The sequence below is a fragment of the Salvelinus namaycush genome, chromosome 35 (genome assembly GCF_016432855.1).
Source record: "Salvelinus namaycush isolate Seneca chromosome 35, SaNama_1.0, whole genome shotgun sequence".
Lineage (NCBI taxonomy): Eukaryota > Metazoa > Chordata > Actinopteri > Salmoniformes > Salmonidae > Salvelinus > Salvelinus namaycush.
Window position 1 is genome coordinate 18250599 of NC_052341.1, and position 16596 is coordinate 18267194.

A 16596-nucleotide genomic window follows, 5' to 3' on the forward strand; every position below is an offset into this window, starting at 1 on the left:
GGTTATTACATGATTCCATATATGTTATTTCATAGTTTTGATGTCTTCACTATTTTTCTACAATGTATAAATAGTAAAAATAAAGAAAAACTCTTGAATGAGTAGGTGTTCTAAAACTTTTGACCGGTAGTGTACATAGTCGCCCTATTTCTAGCTCCAGGCCAACTTTGCGGTATTTACCAGCCACGTCACGGACACCGACACCTTGCTCCCGGACAAGCTAAATACCTTCTTTACCCGCTTCGAGAAAAACACAGTGCTGCCGATACAGGCCACCACCGCTCACTAGGCCTGTGAGCTCTTGTTCTCAGGGGCCGAGGTAAGTAAGACATTTAAGCGTGTTAACCCTCACAGGGCTGCCGGCCCATACTGCATTCCTAGCCGCGTCCTCAGAGCAAGTGTAGACCAGCTGGCTGCAATGTTTATGGACATATTCAATCTCGCCCTATCCCAGTCTGCTGTCCCCACTTGCTTCAAGATCTCAACCATTGTTCCTGTACCCGAAGAAAGCAAAGGTAACTGAACTAAATTACTATCGCCTCATAGCACTCACTGCTGTCATCTTGAAGTGCTTTAAGAGGCTAGGTAAGGATCATTATCACCTCCACTTACCCGATACACTAGACCCACTACAATTTGCATACCACCCCAACAGATCTATGGATGATGCAATCACGAGACAGCCTACAGGGAGGAGGGCCCTGGCGGAGTGGTGCCAAGAAAAGAACCTCTCCCTCAACGTCAACAAAACAAAGGAGCTGATCGTGGACTTCAGGAGACAGCAGAGAGAGCACATCCACATCAACAGGGCCACAGTGAAGAAGGTGACAAGCTTAGAGTTCATCGGCGTGGACATCACTGGGAACCTGAAATGGTCCATCCACACAGACAGTGTGGTGAAGAAGGTGCATCAGCGCCTCTTCAACCTCAGGAGGCTGAAGACATTGGCTTGGTCCCTAAGACCCTCACAAACTTCTACAGTTGCACCATTAAGAGCATCCTGTTGGGCTGTTTTGCCTGGTATGACAATTGCACTGTCTGCAATTGCGGTCAGCCCGAAGCATCACAGGGGGCACACTGCCTGCCCTCCAGGACATCTACAGCACCCAGTGTCACAGGAAGGCCAAGAAGATCAAGGACCTCAGCCACCTGAGCCACGGCCTGTTCACCACGCTACCATCTAGAAGGCTGAGAAAGTACAGTTGCACCAGACCATCAGACTGTTAAATAGTCAGCACTAGCCAGCCTCCTCCCAGTACCCTGCCTTGAACTTAGTCACTGTTACTAGCCGGCTACCACCCGGTACTCTACCCTGCAAGTTAGACTGCTGCTCTATGTACAGTGTATTCGGAAAGTATTCAGACCCCTTGACGTTTTCCACATTTTGTTACGTTACAGCCTTGTTCTAAAATGTATTAATAAAAAGTTGTCTTCATCAATCTACACAGAATACCACATAATGACAAAGCAAAAACATTTTTTTAGAAATGTTTGCTAATTTATATATATATATATATAAAAACAGAAATACCTTATTTACGTAAATATTCAGACCCTTTGCTATGAGACTCGAAATTGAGCTCAGGTTAATCCTGTTTCCGTTGATCATCCTTGAGATGTTTCTACAACTTGATTGGAGTCCACCTGTGGTAAATTCAATTGATTGGACATGATTTGGAAAGGCACACACCTGTCTATATAAGGTCCCACATATGACAGTGCATGTCAGAGCAAAAACCAAGCCATAAGGTCAAAGGAATTGTCCGTAGAGCTCCGAGACAGGATTGTGTTAAGGCACAGATCTGGGGAAGGGTACCAAAACAATTCTGCAGCATTTAATAGTCATGGTACCATTTGAAAGGAAACACTTTGAAGTTTGGAAATGTGAATTGAATGTAGGAGAATTTAACATAATAGATCTGGTAGAAGAAAATACAAAGAAAAAAACAACCAGTCTTTTTCTACCACCATCTTTGAAATGCAAGAGAAAGGTCACAGTTCTAGCCATCACTCTATTTGTAATTATGATAGTGTCCAGAAGATATCAGCAGTGTATGTGCAAAGTTTCAGATGGATAACTTGAAGTATGAGTGAACTACAAGACTTTTACTGTGAAGTCCCCAGGTACAGTTGGGCAAATCGTGAAGGAGACGTTCACATTCATATTACATTTTTCTGCAAGAATATCGTCAAATCTGTATACTTGGACTTTGATTTAGCTTTCCAAGTATTAGTAGCCATATTATAAGTTCAACATTTGCAAAACAACCAGTTTTCATAACTTCATAACTCAGAATATCATTATAATTTTTGTCCAAAATGAAAAGGCATGCTGTCGTACAAGGTTAGTAGCTACATTTTACAACTTATACATGGTTTCCGGATACTCCCGTAAAGCCCAGCTCATTGGCTATCTAGCTAGCTTTGTTTACCCCGATTGTTGCTTATTTGACAAAGATACAGTCGTTCAAGTGATGGCCGCCCGTGTCATCGGCGTGCCATGAATGTGTCGCTCTCTGACCAAATATGGTGTCCTATAGGATTTACTACACCCTTAATGATATAGTGAAGTCTTGTTACCTTCTAGGATCTCTGAGAAATACATACGAACGTGATTTGACTTGTTGAAACAACATTTAGGGTGAGATTGTCACAGATTCCTTTCTTTACAAATAGAACGAGTGGAAATACAAAATCGATCGTGCATGCTATATGGACCTTTTTAGGATATGTAAAAGGATTTTATCTAACAAAACAACACTTCATGTTATCTCTGGGATCATTTGGATGATAAATCAAAGCAAGATTTCAGAATGTAAGTACACATTTCACCTTCAGAGATGAATTTCTCCAACCTATCGCGATGAAAAAAGTGTTTTGTTGTTAGGAGCTCTCCTCAAACAATAGCATGGCATTTTTTCATAGTAATAGCTACTGTAAATTGGACAGTGCAGTTATATTAACAAGAATTTAAGCTTTCAGCCGATATAAGACACTTATATGTACCGACATTTGTTGTTTCTCTAAAATCTGCGATCTTGATATAATGCGCTGCATGATTTACAACTGTCCGGTTGACGGAACGCCGATCCTTAAGAAGTTTAAATGGAAGAAGTTTGGATCCACCAAGACTCTTCCTAGAGCTGGCCGCCAGGCCAAACTGAGCAATCGGGTGAGAAGGGCCTTGGTCAGGGAGGTGACCAAGAACCCGATGGTCGCTCTGACAGAGCTCCAGAGTTCCTCTGTGGAGATGGAGGACAAGAAGGACAACCAGCTCTGCAGCACTCCACCAATCAGGACTTTATGGTAGTGGCCAGACGGAAGCCACTTCTCAGTAAAAGGCACATGACAGCCCGCTTGGAGTTTGCCAAAAGGCATCTAAAGGACTCAGACCATGAGAAACAAGAATCTCTGGTCTGATGAAACCATGATTTAGCTCTTTGGCCTGAATGCCAAGCATCGCGCCTGGAGGAAACTTGACACCATCCCTACGGTGGATCTGAATATTTTCCGATTTCACTGTACATATAGTCATTGACCACTGGTCACTTAATAATGTTTACAGACCGTTTTACCGACTTCGTATGTATATACTGTACTCTAGTCAAGGCTCATCCTATATAACTGCTGCTGTACACATCTTTTCTTTTAATGTACTGTCCATACTGTATTCCGGTATCTGACATTACTTGTTCTGATATTTCTTTCTTTTTATTTATGGGATTTGTTTTGTATTGTTAGGTATTAATTACTGCACTGTTGTAGCTAGAAACATAAGCATTTCGCTGCACCTGCAATAACATTGGCAAAATATGTGTACGAGACCAATAAAATGTTATTTGATTCAAATTGATTTGGATGATACTAGAGCATCAGATAATTTTAAGAAGTAGATATTCTATTCCTATCGGCACATTTTACAGTAAGGTTAAGGGTTATCTACAGGTGAAGAGATAGGAATTGGTTAAGTCTAGGGTAAAGGTCTGGATATGTAAGAGCATAGTTGTTGTGTACTGTTAGTCTTGTAGAAATACAGCTGTAATATGACTAATCAGCATCACTACTCTGGACGGTTCTGACTTAGATTATGTGGACAACTACAAATACCTAGGTGTCTGGCTAGACTGTAAACTCTCCTTCCAGACTCACATTAAGCATCTCCAATTCAAAATTACAACTAGAATTGGCTTCCTTTTTTGCAACAAAGCATCCTTCACTCATGCTGCCAAACATACCGATCCTCGACTTCAGCGATGTCATCTATAAAATAGCCTCCTACACTCTACTCAACAAATTGGATGCAGTCTATCACAGCCCCATCCGTTTTGTCACCAAAGCCCCATATATTACCCACCACTGCGACCTGTACGCTCTCGTTGGCTGGCCATCGCTTCATACTCGTCGCCAAACCCACTGGCTCCAGGTCATCTACAAGTCTCTGCTAGATAAAGCCCCACCTTATCTCAGCTCACTGGTCACCATAGCAGCACCCACCTGTAGCACGCGCTCCAGCAGGTATATCTCACTGGTCACCCCCAAAGCCAATTCCTGCTTTGGCCGCCTTTCCTTCCAGTTCTCTGCTGCCAATGACTGGAACGAACTGCAAAAATCACTGAAGCTGGAGACCCATATCTCCCTCACTAGCTTTAAGCACCAGCTGTCAGAGCAGCTCACAGATTACTGCACCTGTACATAGCCCATCTGTAAACAGCCCATCCAACGACCTCATCCCCATACTGTATTTATTTATTTATCTTGCTCCTTTGCACCCCAGTATCTCGACTTGCACATTCATCTTCTGCACCAATGCCATTCCAGTGTCTAATTGCTATATTGTAATTACTTCCCCACCATGGCCTATTTATTGCCTTACCTCCCTTATCTTACCTCATTTGCACACACTGTATATAACTTTTTATTTTTTCTACTGTATTATTGACTGTATGTTTGTTTATTCCATGTGTAACTCTGTTGTTGTATGTGTCGAACTGCTTTGCTTCATCTTGGCCAGGTCTCAGTTGCAAATGAGAGCTTGTTCTCAACTTTCCTACCTGGTTAAATAAAGGCGAAATAAAAAAATGAGCAACACTGACTTCCCTATTCAGACATGTGCTTTGAAGTATGTTTTAAGTGAAGTGAAACTTCTAGCATCATGCAAAAGGTTGTTTCTTTTTGCTAAGCCTTTCTCTTTCCTTCCTCTCCTCCACTTATACTTTCAATGTCTTATGCCATAAAAAGTCAATTCTGGTTTCTTTGTGGAATTTAGACCTACAATAGCTTTCAAATCGTTCCCCACAATATCCACCATAGACAACCATTCTGTGGATATAATCATAACCTCCTTTCTATTTGTGTCAATCATTCAATGTCAATCATCTTTTTTTCTGATGAAAGATTTTGTCACTTTCATATTCTTTCTTCTTTCGAACCCACAAACCAAAATGTCTCTTAACCCCTCCGTCAGGAAATACTATCTATTCTGAGATATAAAACGTCAGCTGTGGTCACCATCACATTGCTGTGTTTTTTCAAGATTTTATGAACCCAATTTAACCAATGGAGGAGAAATCCATCTTTGGGTGGCAGGACGGCTGCAGCACTTTAGAGCCATGATCCATTTAATGCCTGAGCTCATCCATTCAAATTTAATTGAAGGAACCCTCCTCTTCTCCTCTCCTCCTCCCTTCCTTTCCTCCTCTTCTCCATCGAGCAGAGAGGTAGTTTGAGCAGGAGCATCCTTGAATCCTGATATCCCAATCTCACAGCACCAGTTGTTCTGTAAACACCAGAGAGTCTCACAACAACAGGAACCATCTGTGTCCTTGGTTTATTCCGCTTGACATCAGTACTATGCATGATCATGTGATTAATATATGCTGCGGAATGCAAGTGCAACACATGATAACGGAAATGCAATAATCGTGTGGAGTTTGACCGAATTCGTTAACTCCTGCTCAGTTCTCCTGGCGTGAACAGAGCCACATATATTGTATGGAGTTGCACCTAAGTTTCACCCCTGCTATGTTCCCCTGACGTGAATGCAGCAACCTTGAATCATATGGAGTTGCATTGCAGGTCTACAAGTTATTTAGGTCAGTTTTGCCATAACGCCCAATATTTTGTGAGAAATTGTCTATTGAGAGAAACTCAAGTGTGTGTGATTGGATGGATTGACTATACACTGTCCAACAGGCTATGAAAACATAGGGCACATTCCAAATAGCACCCTAATTCCGTACATAGTGCACTACTTTTGTGACATACCCATAGTGGATGGATGATAACAGCAGAGCCACAGCCATATCTACAGGATCAGTTGAAGCAATGCGATGATGAGGATCAGACGAATCGATACAGGCAACCAACGGGATCCAGTGACTCCCTAGGCTCTACAGATAACATTCCCATGCAGTCCCACAGAGCTCAGATACATGCTTTCCCAGCAATGATTTCATCTCCCGGTTTTGAGGAGTTGAAATAAAGCCGTGGAAATGAGGTAGTGGATCAGATAACAGTAGCACACCAGACGTAATGTTGTTGCTAAACTCTGTCTTTCGGTCTGCCTCCCAAATGGCACCCTATACCCTAGCCATATGGGCCCTGGTCAAAAGTAGTGCACTAATTAGGGAATAGGGTGCCATTTGGTTTGCATATTCTGTTTCTGTAGGGCACGAAGACAGCCAGCCAGGCTGCCTAGTACAAGTGACTGTGGTACATTAGGCCTTGGTGGCACTGTCACAATCATTGTAGCGTAATGTGTTTGTTCCGTATTTGCCAATTCCATCCAAAAACCTTTGCATGTCACCTCAACTCTCTAAACCAACCCTCTGACTAGCTTTATCTTCTTCCCCTGGTTCCTCATCTCTTTCACTTTCTCTTTCTTTCTCTCTCTTTCACTTTCTTTCTTTCTTACTCTCCCTCTCACTTTCTTTCTTTCGCCCTCTCAGATACTCTCTTTCTTTCTGACTCTCCCTTTCTGTCTCTCTCTCAATCTTAATTCCCTTTATTTCTTAATTCCTCTCGCTCTTTCTCTCTACCACATTCTCCCCCCTCCCTCCTGCTCTCCCTATAGCCAAAGGCAATCTAGTGAGCGAGGAGTCCACATACACATATTGAATACCAAACTAACTCATAAATTCCACCCAGCAGACCCCCAGAACCAAACCACATCGCTGTCCCCACCTCTACAAACACATAAACAATATGAGTGGTCTGTACGCCTGCTGAATGCCAAGTACCTAGGGCTAAATGGAAGTTTTTATTGCCCCTTTTAATTATCAAATACCAAGATGTCACTGACTCTGAAAAACATTTCCCAGTCAACAACCCTCTCCCTGGAACTATGTTGTAATTAAGTGGGAAGCGAAGTGATAGTGTAATCCTGTCCACATTGGGGTTGTGTCCCAATTAAATAGCACTGTATGTGCATTACTTTTGACCAGAGACCTATGGGCCCTGGTCAGTAATAGTGGTATATAATAGGGAATAGGGTGCCATTTTGGATGCAGTATTGGTACTCCTTTCATGTTATGTGTATTTGGCAAAGTTTGTGTAACTAAGAGTGTCACAGAAAAATGTGAGTAGGAGGAAGTTTATAATTCTCTTGTTTGTTTAGTTGTTTGTTTCAAGGAGGCTGTTGCCCTGGTTGCTAAGCCTAATTTGCAGCAGTATGATTATGCTGTTTAATTATGTAGAAACCCGTGTAGTGTTTATTTTTACATTAGCCTAGAATTAAATGAGAAAATATACCACCATGGTGACCCCAGAATAACAGAACGAAGTCATCCCTGGAGAACCAACGTCTACTGAATACCCTGTGCAAGTGATATTGTCCTACGTCATACTTTCGGGTCCTGTCCCCTAATCTTTTGAATGGGCTTGGCGATTATATCATCAAATTTGTGAAAACGTGGTCATTTAAGATATATCTGAAATTATATTAGTGTTCGTGGATCTGCTAGATGCCTTTTACGAAGGTCTTGCACTGAAGACCACTAAGGCCCATTGTCAAGCCTGCCCTGTAGTACTCACCTAAATCCGCTATGGGCCGTGGTCAAAAGTAGTGCACCAAATAGAGAATACAGTGTCATTTAGAATGCAATCTAACTCTTGTTATTCATATGGAAGTTAATGGAGTATTCTGTGTGTACTCACACTTATCCTCCTCTTCTCCTTCTCCTCCTCCTCTTCTCCTTCTCCTCTCCTCCTTGCCTCTCCTCCTCTCCCTCTCTCCTCATCTCCTCTAGGTGACTAACACCATGGGTAGCATGGAGAGTGGTCTGAAGCAGCACCTGGCGAGGCTGGATGAGATCTTCGCTACGCGGGGAGACTACGTACAGACCCTACGCTTCATGCAGCAGATGGCTGACAATGTCATCAAACAGCTGTTGGGCCTTCCTGACTGGGACACGGCTAAAGTAGACCTGGCCGCTATCGCAGACCAAACCGCATACGTAGAGTACTACAGGTATAGACCAGACAAAACCACATATAGACCGTGTGTGTATATGTGCATGTTTGTGTGCGTGCTTTTGGGCGTGTGTAAGTGTTTGTGTGCATGTGTGTGAGTTAATGAATGGCTACCTCTTATCAGTAACCCATCTCACCATGTGCTCTGCATGTTCAGATAGTTTTTACAATGTTTGCACAACAATAATACGACCTTATTGAGTTCAGATGAAAACATAGACCAGCTGAGAGCCTTCACGTTCAGTGAGTTATTACCCTGTGATGGTGTTCAGCGAAATTTGGCTGAGATGCACACAGTAAGAGTGATCACTGGAGAGACAACAGGCACCAGGCACATGGTCCTACATCCTGCTTATATTGTACCCTCTTGAATGCTAAGAGAAGAGAGGGGGGGAAGAGATTGAGGAGAGAGGGAGACTGCGATATGAGAGACAGACAGAGAGTGAAAGAGGAGTGATGGAGAGAGAGAGAGAGAGAGAGAGAGAGAGGGGAGGAGAGTGAGAGAAGGAAGACAGAGAGAAACAGAAAGAGACTGAGAGAGAGAGAAGGAAGGGAGAGAGTAATGGACATAAGATGGGGTAGGGTTGGGGGGACATAGCCATAGTTTTCAGAGAATGAAATATTCATGCGAATGGATTTGAGCTCATCCATTATTAAATCATCTGGACTGGATCTGTTCCTACATCTGTTCCTAAAGCCAGAGACCACTGACCACAATTATAGCACTGCTTCTATTCTGTTCTGACTGGAGCAGATGCCTTCAGATGAGGGCACAGAACACACATCGTCAGCAAAAAGTAAAGACATCAAGCACACAAATAGCCTACTCCATGTCTATTCATACACTGACACACACACACAGTCACACACGCGCTCACTCACATACAGCCTATACCATGTCCATTCCTAAACTGACCAGACCTCAGCAGAAAATAGTTGTATTTTGTAGTTTATTTGAAAATACCAACTTTTCAACTACTCAAGGTAGTCAAATATAGAGAATCAACTAAAGGCAACTATTTCCTTTGATATTCAAATACAGGTCTCAGAAAAACTATAATATTTGAAGGTATTTGAATATACGGTGCATTCGAAAGTATTCAGACACCTTGACTTTTTCTACATTTTGTTACGTTACAGCCTTATTCTGAAATGGATTCAATTGTTTTTTTCTCTCATCAATCTACACACAAGACCCTATAATGAAAAGCTAAAAACAGGTTCATATAACTTTTTGGACATTTATTAAAAACAAAAAACAGAAAACAGAAATACCTTATGTAAATAAGTATTCAGACCCTTTACTCAGTACTTTGTTGAAGCACCTTTGGCAACAATTACAGCCTCGAGTCTTCTTGGGTATGACCCTACAAGCTTGGCACACCTGTATTTGGGGAGTTTCTCCCATTCTTCTCTACAAATCCTCTCAAGCTCTGTCAGGTTGGATGGGGAGTAACGCTGCACATCTATTTTCACGTCTCTCCAGAGATGTTAGATCGGGTTCATGTCCCGTCGCTGGCTGGGCCACTCAAGGATATTCAGAGACTTGTCCCAAAGCCACTCCTTCGTTATCTTGGCTGTGTGCTTAGGGTTGTTGTCCTGTTGGAAGGTGAACCTTCGCCCCAGTCGGAGGTCTTGAGCGTTCTGGAGCAGGTTTCAATCAAGGATCTCTCTGTACTTTGCTCCATTAATCTTTCCCTCGATCCTGACTAGTCTCCCAGTTGCTTCTGCTGAAAAACATCCCCACAGCATGATGCTGCCACCACCATGCTTTACCGTAGGGATGGTGCCAGGTTTCCTCCAGACGTGACGCTTGGCATTCAGGCCAAAGAGCTCAATTTTGGTTTCATCTGACCAGATAATCTTGTTTCTCATGGTCTGAGAGTCTTTAGGTGTCTTTTGGTAAACTCAAAGCGGGCTGTCATGTGCCTTTTCCGGAGGAGTGGCTTCCGTCTGGCCACTACCATAAAGGGGTGATTGGTGGAGTGCTGCAGAGATGGTTGTCCTTCTGGAAGGTTCTCCCATCTCCACAGAGGAACTCTGGAGCTCTATCAGAGTGACCATCGACCAAGGCCCCGATTTCTCGGGCAGTCAGCTCTAGGAAGAGTCTTGGTGGTTCCAAACTTCTTCCATTTAAGAATGATGGAGGCCACTGTGTTCTTGGGGACCTTCAATGCTGCAGAGATGTTTTGGTACCCTTTCCCAGATCTGTCCCTTGACACAATTCTGTCTCTGCATTCTACAGACAAGTACTTTGATCTCATGGCTTGGTCTTTGCTCTAACATGCACTGTCAACTGTGGGACCTTATATAGATAGGTGTGTGCCTTTCCAAACCATGTCCAATCAATTGAATTTACCACCGAATGTAAGTTATTTGAAAACAAAAAATCTAACTAACTGATTGGATTAGTTTAGAAAATGTATTTTATTGTATGTTATTTATCTTTGTGTTGCATAAGATTAATTCATTCATAAATCAATCAATATACATGCACAAACATAGATATTGAAACAAACTATTTTAAAAAATCAACCTGCAATAGAGCATGCTGGGAAATATGATAATGATGGGTGTGGTTTTGGTTCAAAGTGAGTTTCAGGCCTGTTTATTAGGGTAAAGCGAGGCCCTCAAAATGGAGCCTTATGAAATACGTATGGTATTGTGTTAAATATATATATTTTTATATATAACATATTATTCACTTAGGATCTCACTTGGTGAAGTCCATAGGATCCAAAAATGGATGAATGCAACAACCATGTCTCTGTCCTTAACAAATACAGTCATGGGTGGTACCTCTACAATTTTCTCAAATAATGAATAATGCTTTACACAAAGCAGTGTTAATTTAACGCTATTCTGGTGTCTATATGGGTCCACAGACTCAACACTTTCAGTGTTGATTGCACACTGTCAGTGTTCATTTGTTTGTGTTTTAACACTGAATAACTTATTTATAATTATCTGTACACAATATAATTTGTTGATTGGTTTTACTTGATTATCTACACAGGCCGCCTGTTCAGGAGAATAGAAATTTACAGAATGTTCAGAGAAATAGAAATGTATTGTGTAGATCAAATATGATCTACTGTCAGACAAATTGAAATATTATATGACGTTGTGTGTGCGCTATTCATTATATTTCTATCTGCAACATGCAGTTCCAGATGCAGCCCCACCATTAGTTGAAGGTAGCAAATCCAATAGTTTCTGAAAAGTAGTCACTTCCTGAGGTCTGTTTTCAAATATAAAAAAAAGTAGTCGCTTTCTCAGATCTGTATTCAAATAGTTATCTCCAACGGAACTGTTTGTTCCACCAAAAATAGAGTTACTTTCTCCAAAGCATATTTATATCCCAGGTCTGACACTGACATACACTCACACAAATACCCTACACATGTCCAACCAATCCTCCACTGACATACACAGAGACATCCAGTGTGATGTCTGACGGTATGCGTCCTATTGGGTTAACCAAAGGGTCCTAAGTGTCAGCCAGTCGTGTGTAAGCTAGGGACATGAGCCAGCCAGCTGACTCTCATTTGGGTGGAAACTTGGTTGGCTGCTCCCTCAGCTGACTCTGCACATTACTGTAACCATAGAAATAGAATTACTATAACAGTATTTTCATTCAAGTCAATGTTCTCTGGTGGGTGGAACGGCGGCCATATTGAATATACCCATAGGAATGGGCAATGAAGATAAGATAAGGAAGTTATATTTCTGTGACTGTAACGCTGTCATTCTCTCTGTTGTCTAGGGCCTAGGTACCTCACCTACCTGCTGCTACTGATCCTAGATCTGTTACGCCGTCTATCTGACTCACTGACAGACTGACTCTCTGTCATTCTCCCTCTGTCCTCTAGGTGGCTCACCTACCTGCTGCTACTGATCCTAGATCTGGTCATCTGTCTGGCGGCTTGCCTGGGCCTGGCCAAGCAGTCTCGCTGGCTGCTGACCACGTGAGTAGCCTACTGCTCCTATTTCTGTTCTGTTCAATTCTTTACTATATTGTTTGGTCTGTCGATGCACTTGATTGAATTGGCTGCTTGGAGATTTGCCATGCCCATTTCCAAGAAATATACATTTGTGGTTGATTGAATTGACTTGGAGTCGTGCCATAACTGCCATTTCAAGAACCCCCCCCCCCCACAGAATTTCAAGAGTGTTACTTGACCTGTTTTATGCGTCTTACATAACTTACATGAATTACAAATGCACTTGACTGAAATGGAAAAGGGAAGCCTTTTTTCTTCCTCACAGCCCGGTCTGGAATAGCTTGAATTATTTAGTTCTTGATTTGTTGTGTGAAGCTGTTTCAACCAGGGTAGGGAAGCAGGAGAGCAACCAACTTTTTGAAGGGATATGTTGAAGCGAGAGAATTTCTGTGTAATATAAAATAATTACTAAATGTACATCTTCACACACATACAACCTCACATCTCATGTCAGTATCTATAGTCATCAATAACGATTTCCACCATAAGTACTCCAGCCCCTGCTGTACTGTGAGAGGGATTCCACAGGGCATGTAATGCATCACTCTGTGCACACACACACACACACACACACACACACACACACACACACACACACACACACACACACACACACACACACACACACACACACACACACACACACAGACCCCCCCCCCACACACACACACACACACACACACACACACACACATACACACACACACACACACACACACACACACACACACACAGCATATAGTAAGCATGTACTCATCCAGTCCCTCTGTGCTCCGTGCTCACCCAGGCGCATAGCTTCCTGTCTCTCTCCATCAGTCATTTGGGCTGAGAACCAGGCTTATATTATATCCTCAACCAACACCCCCTTAACACACACACACACTTCAATGAGTCAGTGAGTCAGGCCTCCCAGGGGAGTTTCGATCCATTCCATTCCACCAGGCGTTTTACACATTTGAGATGAATTACAGTTGTGAAGGCCTGCTTGTGGGGTTTATGATGTGTGAACGGAGGTTCTTGTGGGCGTCAACCCCATTCTTGGTTCCCGGGGATAGAGAGAGGAGAACTTTAGGTAGCACACAACACCTATGTTTGTGGGGCCTAGCTGTGCAGAACATCCCAAATGGCACCCTATTTCCTATATACGTAGTGCAATAATGGGACGGGCATTTTAAATAATTGTACTATTCGAATAATATCATGACGTTTTTTTGGATGTCCGGATAGTCTAAAAACATGTTTTTTGTAACAATGTTTAAACTTGGACACTTGTTTGCTGCGCAGCCTGCAAGACTCAGAAGAGACGGTACGCAATGCAGCAGGGCGGGGATGGCAGGGGCTGGTGGTTTTTTATTTTTTGTATTTTTTTATTTGACCTTTATTTAACCAGGTAGGCCAGTTGAGAACAAGTTCTCATTTACAACGGCAACCTGGCCAAGATAAAGCAAAGCAGTGTGACAAAAACAACAACACGGAGTTACACATGGAATAAACAAGCGTACAGTCAATAACACAATAGAAAAATCTGTATACAGCGTGTGCAAATGAAGTAAGGAGGTAAGGCAATAAATAGGCCATAGTGGTGAAGTAATTACAATTTAGCAAATTAACACTGGAGTGATAGATGTGCAGATGAGGATGTGCAAGTAGAAATACTGGTGTGCAAAAGAGCAGAAAAACTAAAACAAATATGGGGATGAGGTAGATAGTTGGTTGGATGGGCTATTTACAGATGGGCTGTGTACAGCTGCAGCGATCGGTAAGCTGCTCTGACAGCTGATGCTTAAAGTTAGTGAGGGAGATATAAGTCTCCAACTTCAGAGATTTTTGCAATTCGTTCCAGTCATTGGCAGCAGAGAACTGGAAGGAAAGGCGGCCAAAGGAGGTGTTGGCTTTGGGGATGACCAGTGAAATATACCTGCTGGAGCTCGTGCTACGGGTGGGTGTTGCTATGGTGACCAGTGAGCTGAGATAAGGCGGAGCTTTACCTAGCAAAGATTTATAGATGACCTGGAGCCAGTGGGTTTGGCGACGAATATGTAGCGAGGACCAGCCAACGAGAGCATACAGATCGCAGTGGTGGGTAGTATATGGGGCTTTGGTGACAAAACGGATGGCACTGTGATAGACTGCATCCAATTTGCTGAGTAGAGTGTTGGAGGCTATTTTGTAAATGACATTCATTTTGGATTGGAGATGCTTAATATGAGTCTGAAAGGAGAGTTTACAGTCTAGCCAGATACCTAGGTATTTATAGTTGTCCACGTATTCTAAGTCAGAACCGTCCAGAGTAGTGATGCTAGTAGGCAGGCGGGTGCGGGCAGCGATTGGTTGAAGAGCATGCATTTAGTTTTATTAGCATTTAAGAGCAGTTGGAGGCCAAGGAAGGAGTGTTGTATGGCATTGAAGCTTGTTTGGAGGTTTGTTAACACAGTGTCCAAAGAAGGGCCAGATGTATACAAAATGGTGTCGGCTGCGTAGAGGTGGATCAAGGAATCACCCGCAGCAAGAGCGACAACATTGATATATACAGAGAAAAGAGTCAGCCCGAGAAGTGAACCCTGTGGCACCCCCATAGAGACTGCCAGAGGTCCGGACAACAGGCTCTCCGATTTGACACACTGAACTCTATCTGAGCTTAGAATAAGAATAATACCCAGCAGTGTGCTTTGCAGCGTTAATGTAACATTTACATTTCGGTCATTTAGCAGACGATATTGTCCAGATCGACTTAGTGCATTAAACTAAGATTGATTTAAAAAAACACATATCACAGTCATAGCAATAAAACGTTTCTGTAACCGTTACTAAAAATGTTGTTGTAGTTAAGGACAAATTGGTCTTCAAGGTATTTTCTATTTGTAACAACATACCAATGATGTATCTTTGCCCATCTCTGGCTAGTGCCAAGTACGTTACTGTAATATTCACAGTAACTTGCCACCAGTGTCCTGGTAATGACTGTAATATCAGAGCAAAAATAAAGCACAATACTCTAAGAAAGTAAATGCTAATGTAATATTGGTATTTAACAGTATTTTATTAGAATTACATGGTCTTGGTGCATGCAGGTTTATGAATATTTGGCATTTTTATATCACAAGCACTTTGAGAGGCCTAAACAGGTTAAATGCCTAGTTAAATAAAGTTTAAATTAAAATATAAAATTAAAATAAAAACTAAGGACGTAGCAAAGCACTCAACCAGTAAAGGTTAAGCCCAACATTTGACTGTAGGGTGTCAGCAAATATAATTAAGTTTACCCTATTCATCTATGGCAAAGGTACTTCTATTTTTCCCCTTTCATCTGTGTCTAGTGTTAGCTAGTTACCGGCTAGCTAGGTCTTCAGCCAGCATGGAACAAAAGAGGGGAAGTAATTCAAAACATCCATCAGTGCTGCTTTGAACCGCATCACAAGAGACATGCCAAACGGGAGATGTAGAAAAATATATATATCATTAATGCAATTTCAATGTTTGAGTTGCTTTGTGTATCACCAATTTTGTAGTGATGGGAAAATGAAGCTTCCTGAAGCATTGAGCATTTCCAGCCAAATTTGTCGATAATAGGTTATTTACGTGAGGCTTTGATCAACACATTGTACACCAGTGGCACCTGCTGGTCAAAATAATTTAGAACAGCCAAATTATTATAGATGACGTCGCACACACCGTAGCGCGTGCACAGGGTAGCCTTTTTGTCTTCTAGTGAAACCAATAGCAAACTAATCAGGTGGTTGTTCAACAAAGTGAAGCTTCGGACGTTATTGATCACTTGCGCCTGATAAAGTGATACAAGCATCGGCACACTGCTTCGAAGTAAACTGCTTAGCGGTTTTGATGCATGCTCCGGTATAAAACGTATCACTACAAATTTGCTTGAGATGATTTTACTGCAACACTGCTCATTACATCCAAGTTTCTTTACATAGGAGTTTCAAAGAGCTGTCTGTCAAGGCAAGCTCATGAATATAGGCTCCCCACCCACTCAGCCTGTATGTAAATTTTCAAAAAAAATTGAGCATATCAATCCTCAGAAATATTATTGTGATGTTTTTGGCTATTTTACACAGGAATTAGAATGACTGTTCAAGGCCTTTCAATATTCAAATTATAATGATAA

General features: G+C 42.2%; 1 protein-coding gene across 1 annotated transcript in view; it reads left to right on the top strand.

The window, feature by feature from the left end:
* The window catches only part of LOC120029421 (protein tweety homolog 2-like), a 103073-nt gene that overhangs the window by 59638 nt on the left and 26839 nt on the right, over positions 1-16596 (top strand). The window contains exons 7-8 of the mRNA XM_038974636.1: positions 8247-8467; positions 12342-12437. Coding sequence (XP_038830564.1) covers positions 8247-8467; positions 12342-12437 — 317 coding nt within the window. The remainder of the gene's footprint in view (positions 1-8246; positions 8468-12341; positions 12438-16596) is intronic.